This window comes from Schistocerca cancellata, chromosome 1 (genome assembly GCF_023864275.1).
Source record: "Schistocerca cancellata isolate TAMUIC-IGC-003103 chromosome 1, iqSchCanc2.1, whole genome shotgun sequence".
Lineage (NCBI taxonomy): Eukaryota > Metazoa > Arthropoda > Insecta > Orthoptera > Acrididae > Schistocerca > Schistocerca cancellata.
The window spans coordinates 631,578,502-631,601,132 of record NC_064626.1 but is presented as its reverse complement, the minus strand read 5'-3'; the positions used below and the strand labels follow the sequence as shown (position 1 = coordinate 631,601,132).

Here is a 22,631-nt window from a genome sequence, read left to right as displayed (position 1 = left end):
ATATTAGCAACCTTTTACCATTGTTTTCTTTAGCAGTTGTTGCTGACAAGGTAATGAAATTTGTGGGCTAGAAATTAGTCTATCTTCCCATGATCAATTAACAAACCTGTACACAAAATTGGAACAAACTTTGATGTGGTGAAATGCGAATGCCATAACCGTTTGACATTAAATCACCCAATTGAAAACCTGCTGACTCATTCTGTATAACAATAAGAGGATGAAGTTGCAGTACATAGAACAAGCAAAGAATTAACTAACATCCCGTTATGTGATTCAGTATTTACAGCAGAAACTAATTCTTTTGTAATTCACTTTCAGGCAGCAAGATGACTCACAGTTACCTTGGAAAATACATTTGCTTTATGTTTATATACTCTGCTTTGGCCAGTAACCCAAGCAGTGGTTGTCATAGTATTAAAGAACATGTGATAGCTGAACATTTGGCAACAAAGACACCTTACCGGTTTGTGATGAACTCGAACGATAAGCCCATAAACATACCAGGTAAGTACTGTCACAGGCATTTAAGTTGCTCTCAAACACTCGGTGCTTCATACACAAGGAAAAAGATTTGTGGAAAAGGTTGATTATATCATTTATGTATACAATATTTTACACAATTTTTTTTTAATAAAGTGAAAGTCTGAAAGAAGTATATTACTTGGTATGATTTAGTTTATGCCAATATTTGTTTGTTCATTCAATACAACTTTGAAATTTTGATACAATGCAGCAGTTGTTATTTATATTATCCCTAGCTTTTCATTACAGGGTGTGAGCCACAACGTATTTGGTTATTAGTACGTCATGGAACACGTTATCCTGGTCGCCAAATGATATTCAAAATGACTACTCAGTTGTCAGAATTAAGAGATATCATTGTCATTGGCTATAGGGGAAAAAAAGGTATATTCATTATGCATAATATTTTGTTCTCTGGTTCTCCTCTGTGAGAATAATAAGTAATTATTTCCTTTGCTTGCTGATATATTGTTACATGTGTCATTTTATTAGAATATGGACCAGACCATATTTGTGCAAAGGATATTGGAAGACTGAAAGCATGGAATCTTAATGTACAAGAATCACAAGAAAAACATTTGGCCCATGAAGGAGAAGATGAAATGATAGAATTAGCAGAAAGATTCCAGAAACGATTCCCTAAACTATTTCCTGGACATTTTGACAACAACACCTATAAGGTAAGTTTACTGAATAAATGTTGTGCATACAAATATGAATTGTTTCTTCGTGCAAGCTGTTGGAGTGGTTCTCAGCTATTACTTAACCTTTTTATAAATATTGTTATAACCCTGTATGTAATACTTGAATATGGGCCATGCCACCAGAGGCCACCTGCAGTAGACCACAACTTGTGCACACAGCACAGCATCTAGCACACCGTCTACCGTAGCTCTCCTCTTTGTAAGCACAGTGCAGCCAGAATTCGCTCTCATATTGTGTTCATATTAGTTATCTGCAACTGCTTGTATCAGTATCTGTGTTGTTTCTATGTTTGTCTCTGTTCTCAGCTGTTTGGTTGTATGTGGAAGAAGAATATTCTTTGGTTCATGGTGGCCATTCTGTTGTGTGTGTCTTACTGTGTGCTACAACTGGCGACAAGTGATGTGTTCACTTCTGTATGCCTAATCTATTTGGTTGCTCCTTCAGTTCTTCTGACCACAGAAGCATTGCTCTAATCTCTCCTCGATCAGCATCAAGCTCTTACGGTTGCTGTTGTGAACTTGTCAGCCATCTGTTTATCAAATTGCAGATGAACGAAGTGCTCATACTACAAGTGCATGCAGGTGCAGTCATGACTTCATTGAACTCACAGACTTTTGTGGATTTTGGATCTCCAGCTTTGTCTCCGGTTACTCGATGTGTGCTGAGTTAGTACAAGCAGCATATTCCAATTTTGGGGCAATTTATGGTTCACACTGTGTATAAATATGTGGTTAGTTCCTGACTTTTTTGATAGTGGATGATACTGGCACTGCAAATTTTGTTCAGTCTTGATGCTTTCAATGCCCCCCCCCCCCCCCCCCCCCCTGAATACGGTGCACTTCACTTCCAACCATGTCCATTACCACCAGTTAGTTCTCTGTGTTATGAGTTAGTGACTTTTCTTGGATGAGTTAGGTTGTGCCACTAATTTTGCAGTCCGCATTACCCTGAAACCTATGACGCAGTTGAGCTTTTTCCATGTGTGCCCCATTTAATTGGCTTTGCATGATCAAGCGAAATCAGAATTGAACAGAATGATTTTGTTGGTGGTTACACAGCCTATTACATTGAGTGAGTGGTTTATCCCCCCCCCTCTCTCCCCCCTGTGATTGTTAAAAAAACTAACTGGTCAATTAATGCTCAATGTTTCATTGACGCCTACTTTTTTGCCTCATCTGGATGAGGATGAGTTATTGGCTAAACTCACCAGGAGCCAGTTTTTTTCCAAAATTGGTTTATTTGAAGCCTATCAACAGATTCCATTGGACGAGGATTCTAAATGGCTCCTTGTGACTAACACTCCATTCGGGCTGTACCAATAACAGCACCTCCTGTTCGTGTGGCTAGCACCCCGATGATTTTTCAGTGTCTTAGAACAATTGACAATGTATGTTCTGGGGTGCATCAACTGTCTTGATGACATTGTAATTACATCTGAGTAATGTAGTGAATTTTGTTAGACACCATTTGGACCCATGCCGTAGTAAACTGTGGCCCACCAATGCTCCCAGGCTACATATGTAACACAGGCACTTTAAATTTATTACAGTAAGCAAAACAAGAAAAGCATTAATGAGAATCTCTGAAGTGGTAGACACCAAGAGTCTCAGCATGACACTGATCAGTGTTGCTGCACTCAGCATTATGCTACTTTTGACACACACATTTAATTTTTCCATCATGAATGGACCACTAAATAAATCATAGTCCAACCCACCCATTAACTTGTGGTTCCCAGCCTGTCACCATTTTACTCATCCTGGTATCTGAGCAACAGCCTGAATACAAGATCCCATAAACTTTTATGGTAAGTGTCAGTCTTTTCTCATAAACATTGTAGCAGCATCACCACAGTACTAATGAGGGTCACTGAAGATCTGAAATGTACTATGCATACTTATGATCCCACGGTAACAATGTTACCAGATTTAACCATAGTGTCAACTTTAACTCTGCTCACTAAATCATGGCCACTAAATCAGTAACATCTCATCAGTGTCCTGTAAATACTGTTTATGTGCCAATGAGCTACAGAATTATTTAAGTGCCACCTATGAAGGTTCCTTCAGATGGGCATAGATCTGGTCCTAAAACTAACTACAATGAAATACCATGTAATTTTAATGTATTATCAGAAGTTAATTGCGCCCATGTTCTGTGAAGACTTGCTTCCTGTTGTTCTTGTTGGTACTCCAATACCATGTCAAAAAACAGTGATGAATTGGTTACGACTTTGGGTGGTGTGATTATGTGGTAATAAAATTTTATATATCAAAATTTTCTTTTGCTCATGTTGTTGTCACAGTGTTTAGAGCCTGTACCTTTCATTTGATTGTCTCTTGAGACTCAAAATAAGAATAAAAAAATGTTAGGGTGGTTCATAGATTCTGTATGCAAATAATGTTGCCCAGCAACAAGTTTAGAATTCAGTATCAAACACAGTAGATTAATTAAATAGACATAGTAAATGGTGGACTGGTGAAAAATCTACTAGCTGTATCTAATCAGATCTAAAGTATTGGGTGTCTGGAAAATAAGGAGGAATTTAAATTTTGCACCATTTTCTCATATGGCAGTTGGCAGCCATGGTTTTTTCACATTTGTCACCTGTGATCCCTTCCATTAGTAGCCTGATAGCTTTTGTGTGGTGAGCATTGTTGTTGGGTGCTTATTTTCATCGTGGAGAAGATGAGAACTGAGCAACTTATCCAAGTGATAAAAAGTTATTACAAAAACAGTGAAAGTCCCGTGGCAACCATCAGTGAATTGCACGTGACACTCAGACATAATACTTGTCCAATGAAATCATCAGTTTGATAGTTCATCCAGAAGTTCAAGACCCCTGAGTTCTGTTTCAAATATTAAGAAAACAGGACAACCACATTCTGTTCAAACATAAGAAAACATTGCTACCATGCAATGTGACCGTAAGCCCCAAAAAATTGGCTTGCCAACAAGATCAACAATTAAATTTATCACTAAGTTCATTGCATGAAATCCTTTCCAAATATCTGAAAAAGCATGTGAAGAAGATTCAACTTGCACAAGAGTTGAACCCTGCAGACTATGGAAAGAGACATCCATTTGCTCAGTGCGTCTTGGATTGAAAAGTGAAGAACGAGAACTTCACAAAAAGAATAATTTTCACAGAAGTAGTGCACTTTCATTTCAGTGGATACGCCAATAAGCAGAACTGCAGAATTTGAGGTAAAAAAAAAAATCCACAAGTGACTGTGGAAGATGAGATGCATCCACAACATATGAATGTGTGGTGTGAGTTCTGGGCAGGAGCAGCGATCAGCCCATACTTTTTTGAAAATGGTGAGGGAGCTCCTGTCACTGTGAACAGCAACCATTATGGAGATATGCTTTCTGATTGGTTTTTCCTCTTATTGATGAAAATAATGATTTTTTTGTTTCAACAAGATGGTGTGACATGTCACATGTCCTGTGAAACAATTGCTCTGCTGCATGAAACGTTTCCTCAAAAAATTATCTCTTTGCATGGTAACCAGGAATGGCCTGCCAGATCATGCGATCTTACGGCTTGTGACTTCTTTTTTGTGGGCATTTGTGAAATCAAAAGTGCATGTGGACAGACCACAAACAATACACCAATTGAAGGATGAAATTAAAATTAATGGCATCCAACCAGATGTTTGTGAATATGTCATCGTTAACTTCAATGAACGTTTAGTTGTTGCTGTGCGGTGTTGGGTCATCTTATGGAGGATGTAATTTTTCGAATATAAGTGGGAGAAGTTACTTAATCTGTTAAAAAAATTACATTTTAATAAATTTTGTATTTTCTATAGTACACCGAGCGAGGTGGCGCAGTGGTTAGCACACTGGACTCACATTCGGGAGGACGACGGTTCAATCCCGTCTCCAGCCATCCTGATTTAGGCTTTCCGTGATTTCCCTAAATCGTTTCAGGCAAATGCCGGGATGGTTCCATTGAAAGGGCACGGCCGATTTCCTTCCCCATCCTTCCCTAACCCGAGCTTGCGCTCCGTCTCTAATGACCTCGTTGTCGACAGGACGTTAAACACTAACCACTACTACTACTACTTTTATAGTACTTTAATACTCGTCCCTACTTCCTGGACAATCTCTAGTTCGAGCCCTGATACAGTGGTTGGAAACTCATTATAAATTTTAAATAAATCTGATAACACTGCAAAATTACTTAGAATGCATGAATTAACTGTGCAAATATGTTCTGTATTCAGATCAACGCTAATTGCAATAAAATAAAGTCAGTCCAGCACCCAATGACATTATCCTAAGTTTCAACAGCTGTAAAATATTCAGAGACAATCTCAGCTGTTTACTCCAATTCTTAACCACCCCTACAGATGTAAATCCCTAGATCAGTGAACCACTGACGAAATTGTTGTAAGTGTTGATTGCCGTCTCGAAAAACTACTAAGTCCACGAAATGAGGCATCTAAATCACTGCCCAAAGTACCACATATCCTGCATAATTAAATAAAAATGCAGAATGCAGTTAAATTTAAGCATTGCTTTGAACCATCACTCAAATTATTACCACCACAATTAGGGCCTATTGTATGAACATCACTGACTGGAGGTCAATACTGATGTTAGTTCAGAAATTGAACTCTGTCATATAACACTAAACGTGGATCCACCAAAGAAAGTTCAGTGTTGATTTAAGTTCGAAATGTGTGTGGTAACACCACTGAAATCAGCTAGTGACATGATTTTCACACTTATCTCCAGACATTAATCATACATCGTGGATACACAGTGTGTGTAATCAAAGGTGTCATGTTATAAAGATGGAGGAAAGTAAACAGCAAAAGGAGAAATCTTAAAGCTATACCATGTATAAAAAAGATTTGTGGTTGAATATTATATTGGACCAATATAAATACACAGTAGAATGCAAAAGAAGCTGATAAAGTTGCTATGACCAACAAGAAAGAGGATTAACTGTTTTTATGCAGATACATTGTTAGTAAATTCTACACTCATTCCATTGTGACTCCTGTTGCTTCATTTCTTGTCAGTACTGGAATTTCTTCTTAGACAGATTTTCGTATCGAATTTACAAGGTGTACAACTTTGCTTCCGCCATTTGCCGATAGATGGTGACAACGGTTATCCTGGACCTTAGTCAACATAACCTCATTCAAACATTAGTCAGTTGTGTCTGTGTCATAAAGTTGTTCTTGATTGAAAATGTCAGTTTACGAGCCTAACTCTCGTCATTTGTGCGAGGTGTCACTGTTTTGTTTCAGTGTGAAGAAAACAGTGGCTGAGTCTCATCGAATGCTCTCAACTACGTATGGTAAGGACGCTATTAGTGAAAGAATGTGGTGTGAGTGGTTTCAGTGCTTCAAGAACAGTGGTTTTAACGCCATAGGTGGTTCAAATGGCTCTGAGCACTATGGGACTTAACTTCTAAGGTCATCAGTCCCCTAAACTTAGAACTACTTAAACCTAACTAACCTAAGGACACCACACACATCCATGCCCGAGGCAGGATTCGAACCTGCAACCGTAGCGGTCGCGCGACTCCAGACTGTAGCGCCTAGAACCGCTCGGCCACCCTGGCCGGCTTAACGTCGTAGACTGGCATAGTCCTGGAGGAGAGAATGTTTTCAAAGATGCAGAATTGGAGACACTGCTGAGTGAAGACTCACGTCAGACTCGAGAAGAATTGGCAGGATTAGTGGGAGTGACCCAGCAAGCCATTTCAAAACATCTCAAGGCTATGGGCATAATTCAGAAACAAGGAACTTGGGTCCCTTGTGAGCTGAAAGCAAGAGACGTTGAACAGCATTTGTGTGTTTGTGAACAGTTGCTTAAATGGCAAAAACGGAATGGATTTCTGCATCGCATTGTGTCCGGGGATGAAAAATGGGTTCATTATGATAACCCTAAATGCAAAAATCATGGGGATATCCCAGCCATGCTTCCACGTCGATGACCAAACCGAATATTCACGGCTCCAAGATCATGCTCTGTATTTGGTGAACCCAGCTCAGCGTCGTGTACTATGAGGTGTTAAAACCAAGTGAAACAATCACAGGTGCTCATTATCGAACGCAATTAATGTGTTTGAGCAGAGCATTAAATGACAAATGGCCGCAATACAGCGAGAGGCACAATAAAGTGATTTTGCAGCATGACAAAAGTCGATCCCACGTTGCAAAAAAGGTCAAAACGTACTTGGAAACGTTAAAATGGGAAGTCCTACCCTACCCACCGTATTCTCCAGACATTGCTCCCTCTGACTATCACCTCTTCACATCAGTGGCGAATGGCCTGGCTGACCAACACTTCCGATCTCATGAAGAAGTCACAAATTGGATCGATTCGTGGATCACTTCAAAAGATAAACAATTTTTTCGATGCAGGATTTGTACACTGCCTGAAAGATGGGAGAAAGTAGTGGCCAGCGATGGAAAATACTTTGAATGATACATGTGTAATCAATTTGTTTAGTTAAAGCTTCAAATGTTGGGGAAAAATCTGCGGAAGCGAAGTTGTACACCTTGTTTATGTCGTGCTTTGTAAATATTTTAATAGACTCTAATTAAGCTTAGTGCCAGAGGCTGCTCGTATGTTTAATTAAAACAGCTCTGCATTTTCGTAACCATGATGTTTCATGGGGATATGGGTACAGTCAAATGCACCTAAATCATCAGGTAAATGCGCTACCAATGATTTAATGGAAGGTGAGGACAATTTTACTGCAAGTTCGAGATGGTTGGATAGCTGGAAGAAATGATACAGCATAAGGCAGAATGAATTTGCAGTGAAAAACTTTCAGCAGATTTCAGAGACTGTTACACAATTTTGTGAGAAATTAAGAAAAATTATACATGAAGAAAATCGTATTCCTGATCAACTGTGACGAAATAGGGCTAAATTATAAAATGCTTCCATCTAAAACTCTAGCCTCAAAAGAAGAAAAGGCTGCCTCAGGCTACAAAAACATAAAAAGAGGCTAACAGTTCTTGCTAAATTGAATGCAAGTGGAGACCATACACTGAAACTGCTGGTAATAGGGAAGCTTTAAAAATATCACTGCTTCTGCTCTGCCTGTTACATATGTCCGCCAAAAATCTGCTTGGGTGGACAAAAATATTTTCGAGAAGTGGTTTTTCAGGGATATTGTTCCGGAGACCAAAAGAAACATAAAGAAAAAGTGCTTGCCTTCCAAAGTAGTCTCAATGCTTGACAATGCTGGATCACATCCTGATGAGGAAGAATTACAATGTGACAGTATTCATGCACTGTTGTTACCTCCTAATGTGAGGAGTGTAATACACCTATGAACCAAGGCATTGTACAATGCTTGTAAGAAAGGTATCATCGTCTGCTTCAGGGGCTTTTACAAACGACAGACGTGAAAGAACCATCAATGAATTTTGGAATAAAAAATCTCAATTGCAGAATTAATTAATGTCAATGACCTGTTTTTCACTTTTGGGGCATTATCAGATTGTCTACAAAAAGAACAAACCAAACAATTAAATACAAATGGAGGAAAAGTGCATGGTCCATATCTTGCACGAGTATGTAGACAATGTGAACTAAAAGTGATAAAAGCATACGTAAAAGTAGCTGGACAAATGATCATCAGTCATAAAGCCACATAAATATAAAATAGCAAAAGTAGCTGGATACGTGACCCACCAGTCATAAAACCACATGTTATGTAAAATAGACACCAAGGCAACCAGATACATAATCCATTTGTCATGAAACATCTAAATCATGCAGTGGACCTAGTGAAAGTCGAAAAACAGTCAGAATAACACCGAGAAAGTAGAAATATGTGTTGAAAAAATTTTCCACGGTTATTGTATGTCACCTTGAGCACACCATCCAGCTAAGCCATGGCAGTATAAGATTGGGTTACACTTACAAAACTGCGGTACAAACCACATATGGCACTCTCTGTGTTGGTGCACACAAAAATGTTATTATGACAAATGGAGATATAGGTGCCACGTATAGTGGGGCAAGAAGTACCCAGTTGGTGCGTGTGACCTCTTTAAGGCACGTTTTCAAACAACAAAAGCGCATAAAACTAACAAGTAAAATGCATAGAAGGAAACCAATACAAACAAATAAAACTCTAAAATAAAATAAAATAAAATAAAAATATAACTGTTCCCATATTAAGTGTAGGTAAAATGATTACTTGAAAAACATATCATTAAAACTCCGTCACAGAGAGTAAAATAATAATTTTTGGAGTACATTCATAACGTAAGCATTCTGAATCGATAAAACTTCAAGATATCAGGATCCAGGGCACTCTGAAGCATCGCAAAGAAGAGACGAAAATATTCTTAGTCATTAAAATAAAGAAACAGAGCTATACAAAGTAAAGAGCCAAAGCCATCTAGAACAAAGCCATTAAAAATCCCCCCTTAAAATATGGCTCCCCTAATTTTATATTCAATAAACCAACAGATTGACAGTGATGCTATCGACACAAAATGAACATTGCAGCAACATTCAGAACACTGGTAACATTGTACCATAATATATTTGATTATTGCTAATCAGTTGATGATTCAGCAACCTGTCCTTTTCAGTAGCAAGATGTTTAATAATTTCCAGCTCCTCTTGTAGATTCAACTTCTCCCCCTAGTGAGCAAGGTGTAGTATACTCAGGTTTTCTAGTGTGGGGGACTGGTGCCCACTGGACTTAAGATGCCCAGCAAATGCGGAATTTTGTTTAATATGACCTTCCTTAATTAACAAGTGCTCCCTGAATCTCGTTTTGAACCTTCTACTGAAATTTATTACCAGTAGTGTAAACAAGACACAAATCCTGTTTTTTAAAAAGTTTATCTTAATCATAAGAGAGCTTCCCCAAGAACGGGATCTTCATAAATTTGGAGCTCGAAAACTATGAGACGAGAAGACCTCTGTGCTCTGCTACTGGTGTTTTCTCTTTAAAAAGCATATCAAAGTTTGCAGGACTGTGCGCGTTATGTACAGTGATGTATTTCAAATTTACCAACTCTCCTTCTGTTGACAATTGCTTGAGTGATATCTCGGTAATGCAGTGCACCATAGATTTGAAAAACTTAATTTGTATAGATGAGGGTGATGCGAGGAAGTGTGGATTATAGAATCACTAACTATCTGTTTGCAGTAGATGTCAAACTGAACAGTTCCCCCAACAAGCTGAAGGTGCAAGTGCAAGTAGTTAAGCATCCCGTTATGGTCCATCACGTTGTGAGTGAACATAATCTTGTTGTGAGAGGGCTTAAATACATCAGCTAGAAATGTAATATTAGAAATGGGGACATTGAAGACAATAACAATGTCTTCTACATACCGATGATAAAATAGTACCTGCTGAGAAAGATCAGTATTCTGTCTAAAATATGTAGATTTCAGATGATTAACAAAAATATCTGTGACACACCGTGCTAAACAATTGCCCATGGCTAGACCATCAGTCTGTTTCTAATGCCGAGTATTAAAAGTGAAATAATTGTAGGACGTAAGCATCGTAAGTAACATCGTTGACTCTGCTATTTTGTCCAAGCTACCCTCTCAAGGAAGTTTATTGTATTCGAGCTGAGAATATGTCCAAGGAGTCTACAGCAAACTGATGTTAAAGTTATTGGTCTGAAATTCAGCAGGTCTGTTCTTTTACCCTTTTTATGTGCAGGAGTCACCAGTGTGTGTGTGTGTGTGTGTGTGTGTGTGTGTGTGTCCCTTCCACTAGGCAAGAGATGCGCAGTAAATGGAAGCTAAATAAGGGGACAATGCTATAGATACTCTTTATAAAACTGAATTGAGATTTCATCAGGGCCTGGAAACTTATTTGCTTTGAATGCTATCAATTGTTTATCTATACTATGGCTGCTTATTACTATGTCATTTGGAACAACAGTATGATTGTATGATTCTCATGCACGAACAATTTCTTAAGTACAAAATTTAAAACTTCAGCTTTACTTTTGCTGTCTGCTACTGCCACACCAAGCTGGTCAACGAGTGACTGGATAGAAGTTTTAGACCCACTGAGCAATTTTACATAGGATCAGAATTTTCTTGAGTTGTCGGTGAGGTCTATTGCAAGTATAACAGTGGTAGTTGTCGTAAGCTTCACGGATTGACCGTTTTACAGGTGCATGGATCTCCACTAACTTTTGCCTGTTGTCATTTGCGCATTCTCTTTTGAATCCACAGTATAGAAACCTTTGTTTCCTCAGCATTTTTTGAATTTCATTGTTAAATCACTGTAGGTCTTATCCTTCTTTAGTCAGCTCTGCCCATATTTCTACAGACTATGATTTACAATCCATTCAAACTTTGTCCGTGATTCCTCTGCTCCATTGTACTGGAACTCAGTGATGTCAGTTCATTGTTTTAAGTGGGATTTTAACAACTGTCCATCTGCTCTTTCTAGCAGAAATACTCTCCTATACTTCATAGGGCGAGAAAAGAGCTCTGACAGTTGGTGCACGTGCTTTGTGCATCCGCAACGGCTTTTGTTTACGTTACCGTGGCAATGCCCCAGTGTTGTCATAGTGCTGGGCAACGCTGCTTATAGTCAGTTGCGCCACGTGCTACATCCAGGTTTGTGTGTATACGTGTGCATTCTGCTACTTCTTTGAGTTTCTTGCCATATGTATAAGTGAAAAAATGTGTGTAAGTGGAAAATGGCTGCCTGTAGTACAGAGAAGAGGGCTTTTGGGAAAGGAGCTACACTGAAACGCAAATTTATATATAGATTGCATGTTTATTTTGAAAGGGAAAGGGACAATTTTGGTTCTTTCATACCAGTGAGTAAAATGATTGACAGAGTGGCAGAAGCATTGAACATCTCTACAGTGACAGTGAAGAGAGTCACAAACGATGAAGAGGCTCCCGATTCAGCTGGGAGCTGTGTCATTGTTACGCCTGGAAAGTCAAGGAAGAGGTCATGTTGTGTGACTGAAACAGACAACTTCAACAAAAGTGCTATCAGGCAACACCTATATGCGTACTACAGCAGAAAGGAGTATCTGACACTTAAAAAGTTGATGGCATCACTGTCGGACCGTGGTTTGTTCACAGGCAGAACCAGAAGTCTTTCCATTATTCTGGAAAAAAAAAAAAAAAAAAAAAGTCTTCCGTTTAAGTTCTCAGGATGAAAGGTATTAATGGAACACAGAGACATTATAGCATGGAGATGTTGGTCCCTGCTCGAGTTGCTCGGAGCAGATCTGGAAAATGTAATATGGATTGACAAAATATGGGTTAACGTGCATCATGCACATTCTATTGCACTGACAGTGAGATGTGTCATGGAACTATGGGTGTGCCAACTGGTAAGGGAGGGGAATTATAGTTCATGCTGGCTCAATGAACGGTTTTGTGCCCAGTGCTATGATGATGTTTCAGTAAAAAAAAAAAAAATTAAAAAATGAAAATAAAAACTATCTACCATGAGGAGATGAATGTAGATACATTCAAATACTGGTTTGTTACTCGTTCACTACCAAACACCAGTTCTGGCAGTGTTTTTGAAATGGACAATGCACTGTACCTTTCTGTACAATTAAATAAGGCACCAACAGCTGCTGCAAGGAGAGATGAAATAGTCAGCTGGTTGAAATATAATAAAATAGGTTTCAAACAGAATATGTGGAAAGTGTAACTTCTGGGATCAGTGAAATGATACAAGCCACAGAAGACAAATCATGTGATTGATACGTTAGCAGATAACCAAGACCACAAAGTTATATGTCTTTCACCATACCAGTGCCATTACGACTTAATTGAACTCATCTGGGCTCAAATAAAAGCAGATGTTGCAGTGCAAAACAAAACATTTATGTTACGAGACACAGAGAGGCTGATAAATGAGGCTGTCATACGAATAACGCCTGAAACTTGGAAGAATGTCATGCACCACATGTGGGAAGAGATTACACGGCCAAACATAGAAGAAGGTGTAAGAGAGATGATGAGGACAGCAGCAGCAAAGATACTGAAGACTATGTGGTCATGGCAAGAGATGACCAATCAGATGACGATGATCTTGGGGCTTCAATTCTTCCACACAAAAAATAGGGGTAACATCCTTAGTCGATATTTTACAAATAGCATTTGTGAAATTTGCTTTACCTTGTTAATGTTGAAAATCTGATTGTGTGTAATTTTTATTTTGGCTGGAACCATAGTCATGGTATTTTTTTTTTTTAATGAGGTTACTCTGCCGTTTGATGGTAATAATTTTTATTTTATTGTTATGCGATCCAGAGTTCAGCCATAGACCATTTTCAAGTACAGTAACTTATTTATATGTCAAAATATATCAGACTGGTATGAAATACAGCGACTCTGAATCATATAACAATAAAATTAAAATTGTTGCAGTCAAATAGCTGCAACATCACTAAAGAAAATATTTGTGTGTTGTTTGTGTAAGGTGACAAACACTGGTAGCACATGTTAAATAATATTCCATCAAGGAACACATTGGTCAGCAGAATGCTGCTGCTATAGGAATGCTGCAATGAATGTCACAGCATTCTTAGGTTCTGAAGGAGCCGAGTGTTGGCACATGCCAAAGGGTGGGATGGGATGGTCTGTCGCCCATATCAAATACTGGCAACTGCGCTGCCAGTTGTCAGAGCTCTTCTCTCAACATATGGAGTATAGGCTTTTTCACTGATTTATTAACTTTTTCACTGATTTATTAACTTTAGTAAGCAAAGTTGCTATGATAATGTCAGGGTCACTAATCCTTGTGTCTGTACTGGGGCCATCAGTTAGTTCAGGCCTGTTTGTTGCTACAAGACCTAAAATATTTCCATTGCATGTGTGCTGCTGAAGACAGTTTTTGAGGAGAAATGCATTCAAAAGAACTTCACAGCGATGTTTATCTGTACCCTCTGCAATGAATTCATTTATTGTCCCCTGCCCACTCCTCTAATATAGAGTGCCTAGGAAGCTGTTTTCTCAGATCGCTAGACAACAATTCAAGCAAATTGTGTTAATGGAATTTATTAAAGTAAGTTAAATTGACAATACTTTACTTTGCGTATTCACAAAGGAGTGTTGCAAGCAAATGGCAACTGCAGATAATCAGTATCCTTTGGTAAATACAATTTCATTGAAAGCAAAGCAATAAAGTTCATAAATCACTGCTGGGGACAGCTCGTCTTCCACTCCCTGTGGCTAGGCGGCACGCACTTATATTCTCTTCATGTAGAGGCCCCTCCTGTCTTGGTGTCATCCTAGAGAGGGGTTCGTAGTGTATTATTGGCTGATGTCATCTCACAGCCCTCTCTGCTCTTCTGTTCTAGATTGTCGTGCCAGTGCTTGTCATTACACTGGAACACCATAAATGTTCCCATATATACTCGGTAAATTAAAGTCACCTCTAACTAATATTGCGTCATCTGGGTATTTCCACGTTGCTGACTGTAGACTTTTTATTAGAGACTCTACTCTCATCACAATGGAACCGGGTGGCTGGTAAAAACATCCGCCAATTAACTTGCTTTCACGTAGACCTGTTGTATGTGACCAAATAACTTTACTTTCACACTCAAATTCAACCTCAGTAGAGACAATATTTTTTTCAACTGCAATGAACACATCCCCTCTTATGTTGTCTAATCTGTCTTCTTGCTATGCATTCCATGAATTGTTAAATGTCTTGGAGGTTTCTACTTTGGATTTCATCCATCTCTCAGTTTTAAGAATAGTTTGAGTGCGAGGAGTTTCTGGAGGGCGGTAAATTCAGGAACGTTGTTAAAAATATTTTTGTAGTTTTCTGATAATATATTGACAGTCAAAATGTCTTTATTATCAGAGTGCTGTCTGATTTTGCGACCTATGAGTCACCTCATGAGTGTTCATCAGAAAACCTCAACCTACTGCATAGCCTGAAAATCCCCTATGTGCTCTCCGTAAGTACTCTGCTACCCGAGTAGCTGCGTTCTTTGTGTAGTGCACTGCTGTCTTATTAAGAGGGTTCCTACAATTCCTTGGCAATAACTGCTAACTGCTGAATGGTATTTTGTCTAATGCCACCAGATAACTAATAACTTACAAAATATAGATAGAAAATAATTGCAGAAAATTTATTATATTCTAGAGGTGTTAAACTGACACTGAAATTATAAAATCTGAAATATGGAAATTGGAGTGATTGAGAGTATCTTGTTGGCTATCAACAAAAGTAACCAAACAAATGCCAAATTAATGTTCCATGAAGTGAAAAACACTCAATTAATTTTGGTGATGACATCTGTAGAAGTTTATTTTCTTAAAAAACTTCACATCTGGTCACATTAATGGATTTATTGCATGACTTCCATGCTTTCTATTTTTAAACTTGGCTGGCAATACTAAAGTTGTACAAAATGTATTTTGAAAGTCACATTTTTAGGATTGGTTGGCCCATGCATAACACGGCATCAGGAATCGACTGGATGGATGTGGGAAATCCCTCTAAACCAACCACTGATTGGCTGGAAGAACCTACTGTTAACAGAATAGGACTGAATCAAAGCAGTCCTCGTGTTTCCAGTTTTTCACAGTATTGTGTGTTCAAGCCAACTGGACTGTAAAATTCTTAACTCTGTGACTGCATTTGGCGCATTTAAGATGGTACCAGTCCCTGGAGAGTAAATTTAGAAATCTGCATAATTTCCTTTGAACGACAAGGCAACAAAAAAATCAAAGGAATAATACACTTATTACTAGATTCTCAGTATCTCCTGTTGGGCTAAGCAGTGTTGAACCTGTGACTCAATACAGTTGCTGAAAATCATTGCTAGAAATGAGTGAGAATTTCATAATGCCAAAATGTGTGTACCCAGATTCGCAGAGGAGGCAGGTGTCCCCTCTCATGGAAAACTTGCTCGTGTTGGAATACACCTATTGCAGTTTCCATTTCCTGAAATTTTTTGACCAAAAATTCCCCATGGTCTTTAAATTTTGCCATCAGTATTTCTTGCCTAGCTTCTGTGTATGTATTGATGTCTGAGATGGCTTTCACTTCCTCTGACAATCACTTATGCTACATACTTACAGTTCTGCATTTTATTGACTGTGTAGTGCATAGTACCACTATTAACCACTATTAGTATTGTGACAGGCATTAGTTTAGCTTTCCTCACAAGAGAATTGCATAAGGGTACATTGTGCATATATGAGTTGACACGACTCCTCAAAAGAAGTGACGTATTTTGATTTCACTCTGTACTCCTTAGTTTAAACTCTTAAATTTTGTTCATGTTTGGTATTTATCAGGCATATATATATATATATATATATATATATAATAACAGGGTGTATATGACCCGGGACAACTGGGAGATCTGGGAAAAACACGGGAATTTTTTCATCCGGGAGAAAACCGGGAAAAACCCGGGAATTTTTTAGAATTCCGGGAATTTTTAATTGTTTTTGTTTTCAGTTAAATTTTTGTAATTTTGACTGGTAAGAACCGATACTCTAACAAAGGATATTACTGTATCCCGCTACCGCAGGATTATACTGCAGCAATAAAATGTGAACGAGAGAAAAAACGAAAATATAACTTAAATTGCAAAGGAAATTGCCATATACAGCAACAAAACACAGTGCTCATACTAGCATCTGCCAGGAGCAAAATGTGTTAAAGGCTTTAGGAAGACTACGCAATGCTTCGTAACAACCAATTGCCTCTGATGAGCATGACGTAACAAATTGCCTCTGATGACCGTGACGTCACAACTGTTTTCATTAGATTCGTTTTAGCAGTTACGAGTGGGATCGTCCGCATGAACAGTTGAGTAGTACCTTCTCCCGCTTCTGGCTACGGAAATGTGGCTGTTTGGCTGTTTAAGCAGTCGCAGCAAGCAGCTAGATGCTGCCGGGAAACATTTTACTGGTGCACCCAAGCTGCCAGATTCATGCATGCGCAGCAAACCCAGATCTAGGAAAGAGGTTGGGGGGAGGACAAATTCATATTGTTGAGGGAAAAATCCTTGTTTCACAAAGCGGCTAGCATCCAGAGCATGTTGTTATTGACTATTCTTATGACTTTGAAACGCATCCCTGTCAGGCTTTTGAACATTTTTGAACACATTCTAAGTTGATTTCTGAATGAATCTTTAGTTGATGTGTAAATGGGTGCATAGTGTACATGATGTTTCTGTCAGGGGAATCCTCGTCACATGCAGAAATAAACTTTCATACACACAATAGGGGCTATACGAGCTGAGCAGAGTAAATCCGAACAGATGAATGCCAACCACTGTCTGATTGTGTGGTTTATTGGGTTTGTGAATGATGAGCGTTGTTATAATTACTAGCGAAATTCATAGATTCAGACTACAGGAGTGGAAATAAACAAATAACAGATAAGAAAGATTATGTATTATCTCCTCAGTGTATCCAAGAAATTGAAATTTTGACAGAAGATTTTTGGCCAGATCGCTATACTAGTAAGGGCCAGTTGTACAGTCCCCGGCTAGCAGCCGCTTTAAGTTCTATTCTGGAAGAAGCGCAGAAAAGACATTGTACGAACATGTAACAACGCCTAACAGGAGAATAATCGCGGGATAACTAAACTGGTGATTCTGGCAGGGTTAGTGAAGTTAACCTGCGAATAAGCTTTTACATTGTCAGGAATAGCTACAGAATTAGTGATAACTAAACTGTTTGTGAGAACGAGGTAGGAGAAGAAACAGGGAATCGTACAAATTATGGAACAATATGACGATTCCAAGTTTTGATCTCGTGCTTGAGAAAATGGAGTGTGTGAATGAAGTGTGAAACTGTTTCCTAACATAAAACTTTTTGCTTGTAGTAGGCCTAATAGGCATTTGATATTGGTACTTTGTGAATTATATTATGTCGTTACAAAAAAGACTGTTTGTGCCAAAACAGTCTCGTTTATTTGGTGTGTGTTAGAATTGTTGCGGTATTAGAAAGGTCTATTTTGTTTTATCTAGCAGACAGTGACAAAATAGACGTAATCAGATTGGGAAACCGCACCAGTCTTGGGTCCTATTTGTATTAACAGCTTTTTCAGTATTAGACAATATTTCGATTTTTCACGTAGCAAAACGTTTGATGAACTTTGATGAGGGTCTCAACCAGAGGCTTTGTCGACTCTGTGACGGTCTTGGCTGCAGATTTCTAGACTTGCACTATTGGGTGGGGAATTGTAGGACGCCCCTAGATAGGTCAGGGGTGCACTACACAAAGGAAGCGGCTACTCGGGTAGCAGAGTACTTGTGGCGTGCACATGGGTTTTTTTTAGGCTAGGCAGTAGTACGAGGTGTCCTGATGAACACTCACCAGTCGACGTGCAGGCAGGGAAATCGGGACGCACTCAGTGTAAAGACACTTCAGCTATCAAGATATTAGCAGTAAATTTTCAGTGTGTTAGGAATAAAGTTCCTGAATTTACTGCCCTCCAGGAAGCGTGTGGTGCGCAAATTATTCTCGGGACTGAGACCTGGCTGAACCCTCAGATAGGAAGTTCTGAAATATTTAGTGAGGGTTGGAACGTGTATCGAAAAGACAGATTAGACACCGTAGGAGGTAGTGTCTTCATTGCACTTGACAAAAATATTGTGTCTGCTGAGGTCGAAGTAGAATGTGATTGTGAAGTTATCTGGACACGTTTAATAGGGCTAGGAGAAATAAAATGGTTCAAATGGCTCTGAGCACTATGGGACTTAACATCTCAGGTCATCAGTCAGGAGAAATAAAGTTAATTGTTGGGTGTCGTTAACGGCGACCAGGTTCCACCGTGGCAGTTCTAGAATCATTCAAAGGGAGTCTACACACTGTATCGCAGAAGTACCCAAATCCTGCTATATTAGTTGGAGGCGACTTCAACCTACCTAGTATAGACTGGGATGTCTGTGGATTCATTACAGGTGGTACAGACAAGCCGTCGTGTGAATTACTTTTGAACACATTATCCGAAAACTGTCTTGAGCAGCTAAATTGACAGCCAACACATAATGGAAATATTTTAAATCTGGTAGTCACGAACAGACCAGGCCTCATCGATGGTGTCAGTGTTGAGACAGGGATTAGTGATCATGATGTCATTACGAGTATGGTTACGAAAGTTAAAAAGTCGGTCAAGAAGGCTACGAGAGTATTCTTACTACAAAGAGCAGATAAGCAGTTGTTAGCATCCCACTTAGTAAATGAATCGACTTCATTTACTTCTGATACGATGGACATGGAAGAATTATGGGCAAATTTTAAACACATTGTAAATCACGCATTGGATAAGTATGTGCCGAAAAAGTGGGTTACGGACGGAAAATACCCACCGTGGTTTAACAGCGCAATTCGGAGAATGCTCAGGAAGCAAAGGCAGTTGCACTCGCAGTACAAGAAATATGTGGAGAATGAGGACAGGCAAAAGTTAGTAGACATTCGTGCTGCTGTAAAAAGAGCGATGCCTGAAGCATTCAACCACTACTACCGTCATACCTTAGCAAAATATCTTGCTGAAAACCCAAGGAAATTCTGGTCTTACATAAAATCGGTAAGCGGGTCGAAGGCTTCCATCCAGTCACTCACTGTTGAGTCTGGCCTGGCAACGGAAGACAGCAAAACGAAAGCTGAAATTTTAAATTTAGCATTTGAGAAATCTTTCACGCTGGAGGATCATACAAACATATCGCCGTTTGAGTCTCGTACAGATTCCTGTATGGAGGACATAGTGATAGACATCCCTGGGGTTGTGAAGCAGCTGAATGGGTCAAAAATAAATAAATCGCCAGGTCCTGATGGGATTCCAATTCGGTTTTACCGAGAGTACTCTACTGCATTGGCTCCTTACTTAGCTTGCATTCATCGCGAATCTCTTGCCCAACGTAAAGTCCCAAGCGATTGGAAAAAAGCGCAGGTGATGCCTGTATATAAGAAGGGTAGAAGGATGGATCCTCAAAATTACAGACCAATATCCTTAACATCGGTTTGTTGCAGGATTCTCAAACATATTCTCAGTTCAAATATAATGAATTTCCTTGAGACAGAGAAGTTGCTGTACATGCATCAGCACGGCTTTAGAAAGCATCGCTCCTGTGAAACGCAGCTTGCCCTTTTTTCACATGATATCTTGTGAACCATGGATGAAGGGTATCAGACGGATGCCATATTCCTTGACTTCCGGAAAGCGTTTGACTCAGTGCCCCAATGCAGACTCCTAACTAAGGTACAAACATATGGGATTGGTTCCCAAGTATGTGAGTGGCTCGAAGACTTCTTTAGTAATAGGACCCAGTACGTTGTCCTCGATGGTGAGTGTTCATCGGAGGTGAGGGTATCATCTGGAGTGCCCCAGGGAAGTGTGGTAAGTCCACTGTTGTTTTTTATGTACATAAATGATCTTTTGGATTGGGTGGATAGCAATGTGCGGCTGTTTGCTGATGATGCTATGGTGTACGGGAAGGTGTCGTCGTTGAGTGACTGTAGGAGGATACAAGATGACTTGGACAAGATTTGTGATTGGTGTAAAGAATGGCAGCTTACCCTAAATATAGATAAATGTAATGAATAGGAATAGGAATGAATAAGAAAAAGAATCCTGTAATGTTTGAATACTCCATTAGTAGTGAAGCGCTTCACACAGTCACGTCGATTAAATATTTGAGCGTAACATTGCAGAGCGATATGAAGTGGGACTAGCATGTAATGGCAGTTGTGGGGTAGGCGGATAGTCACCTTCGGTTCATTGGTAGAATTTTGGGAAAATGTGGTTCGTCTGTAAAAGAGACCGCTTATAAAACACTAATACGACCTACTCTTGAGTACTGCTCGAGCGTTTGGGATCCCCATCAGGTCGGATTGAGGGAGAACCTAGAAGCAATTTAGAGGCGGGCTGCTAGATTTGTTACTGTTAGGTTTGATCATCGTGCGAGTGTTACGGAAATGCTTCAGGAACTCGGGTGGGAGTCTCTAGAGGAAAGGAGGCATTCTTTTCGTGAATTGATACTGAGGAAATTTAGAGAACCAGCATTTGAGGCTGACTGCAGTACAATTTTACTGCCGCCAACTTACATTTCGTGGAAAGACCACAAAGATAAGATAAGAGAGATTAGGGCTCGTACAGAGGCATATAAGCAGTCTTTTTCCCTCGTTCTGTTTGGGAGTGGAACAGGGAGAGAAGATGCAAGTTGTGGTATGAGGTACCCTCCGCCATGCACTGTATGGTGGATTGCAGAGTATGTATGTAGATGTAGAGGTAATATGTTCTTTCGCAGAAAGGAAAGCACGCCATGTAAAGGAGTAGCAAGATTAGAGAGAAAAAAATTCTAGGAGCTAAGGATTGAAGAAATGTGTACTGTCTTGCTTGTCTCATGTCTTTACTGGGTTTATGTATCCTATATTTAATTTTATGTCACACAAAGCAGTAAGTTGTTAGCTGATACAGAATAAAGAGTGAAAATTTTCTGAAGAGTTCTTTCTTTCTTTCTTACTTTTTCTTTTTTTTTTAAAAAAAAAGAAAGGGGGGGGGGGACAGGGTATCAAACCGGCTGACTGTAAGCAGGAGTGGTACCACAGGACATTTTAATTTCCACTGTCCTGAATCCTGAATATGATTTGATGACATCCATTACGAAACATACACTTTTCAGTTCCACAGAGCGAAGTACAGTGATGTGCGATAGGAGAATGCTGTGTGAAGAGGTATGGCACTGCACTTTGGCACACTTACAACCAAATAACATGCCTTATATTTCCTCAAACACATATGTTTTATGCATCAGACTCTTCAGAAAGATGTGCACTACAAAAATGAACGTATTTTTGAAAACTCTTTTTTTTTTTATTTTATTTTTTTTATTTTTTTTATGTCCTGTCTCAAACGCTCGAGGGAGTGGTGGGGTATTGCCCTGGTTCGGAAATATCGTAGATCGGGGGCTGATGCGCAGAGCAGTCTGAGTTACACTGGGGAAGTGAGTAGTCTCCACGTGACCCGTGTTTACATTTAGTGATGTTGCTGTTTCCTCTTCATTTACTGCTCTCATGTCAAATGAAAACAAAACATATTTCTGTGGCCTGGAACTATCAAGTGAATTAAAATACGTTCATATAATTATGGAAGGCTAAAATGTGTAATTAGTTGCAGATTTTATTTTACTTCCACCTTTAGTTGCAGATTTTATTTTACTTCCACCTTTCTGACAGTTAGGCATTAATTGCCTTGCAGAACAATGAAGTTATTTTTGTCAGTTTGCTAAAGAAATTTTCTTTTATTAATCTTTTCCACTGAGGCAGACAATATTTTTGAAACAAAGTGTTTAATTCCATCACTGTTTGCTGCATTTCAAGTGCACATTTTCAACTTGTAGCATGTATGGCATTATGCCATAACTAGCAGGTATGGCATTATGCCATAATAAAGAACCAAACATGAGATAATACAG

At 39.1% G+C, this 22,631-nt stretch overlaps 1 protein-coding gene across 2 annotated transcripts in view; it reads left to right on the top strand.

Annotated features, from left to right (window-relative positions):
• LOC126183229 (multiple inositol polyphosphate phosphatase 1) overlaps positions 1-22,631 on the top strand; it is a 235,207-nt gene that overhangs the window by 96,707 nt on the left and 115,869 nt on the right. For both annotated transcript variants that reach the window (XM_049925017.1, XM_049925026.1), the window contains 3 exons: positions 322-507; positions 775-909; positions 1,018-1,205. In XM_049925017.1, coding sequence (XP_049780974.1) covers positions 322-507; positions 775-909; positions 1,018-1,205 — 509 coding nt within the window. The remainder of the gene's footprint in view (positions 1-321; positions 508-774; positions 910-1,017; positions 1,206-22,631) is intronic.